General features: G+C 64.0%; 2 protein-coding genes across 5 annotated transcripts in view; one reads left to right on the forward strand and one right to left on the reverse strand.

The window, feature by feature from the left end:
• Positions 1 to 383, reverse strand: part of LOC121660624 (LWamide neuropeptides-like) — a 3,000-nt gene extending 2,617 nt beyond the window's left edge. Inside the window, exons 1-2 of one of the 3 annotated variants that reach the window (XM_042020034.1) lie at positions 120 to 383; positions 1 to 65 (exon numbers count right to left, since the gene is read on the reverse strand). In XM_042020034.1, the coding sequence (XP_041875968.1) occupies positions 1 to 65; positions 120 to 383 (329 nt within the window). The other 2 variants (XM_042020033.1, XM_042020032.1) reach the window with 2 other exon arrangements.
• PML (PML nuclear body scaffold) overlaps positions 1 to 442 on the forward strand; it is an 8,325-nt gene that overhangs the window by 2,655 nt on the left and 5,228 nt on the right. The window lies entirely within an intron of this gene.

Below are 442 nucleotides of genomic sequence, written 5' to 3' on the forward strand. Positions count from 1 at the left end.
TCCTGTCCCCAAATCTTATCCCATACCCAAATCTCCTGTCCCCAAGTCTCCTCCTGTCCCCAAATCTCCTCCTGTCCCCAAATCTCCTCCCGTCCCCCAATCTCATCCCGTCCCCAAACCTCCTCCTGTCCCCAAAGCTCTGCCCAAGGGGTTTTGTCACCCGACAGCAGCGACCCCAGAGAGACCCCGGTGTGCCAGGGACCGGCCGGGGCTGTGCCAGGGGGGGTTCGGGTGGGATTTCGGGAACAGACTCTTCCCAGAGGGTGCTGGGCACTGACCAGGCCCGCAGGGAATGGGCACTGCCCCAAGGACAGGGTGGGATTGTTGGGGTGCCCGAACCCCCATCCGTCACTGCCTGCTGCCCATCTCTGCCCGCTGCCCATCTCTGCCCCCGTCCATCACTGCCCACTGCCCATCACTGCCCACTGCCCATCTCTGCCCC

Source organism: Corvus kubaryi, unplaced genomic scaffold (genome assembly GCF_017639235.1).
Source record: "Corvus kubaryi isolate FWS band 111438036 unplaced genomic scaffold, C.kubaryi_AGA036_p1.0 36706, whole genome shotgun sequence".
In the NCBI taxonomy this organism is placed as follows: Eukaryota; Metazoa; Chordata; class Aves; order Passeriformes; family Corvidae; genus Corvus; species Corvus kubaryi.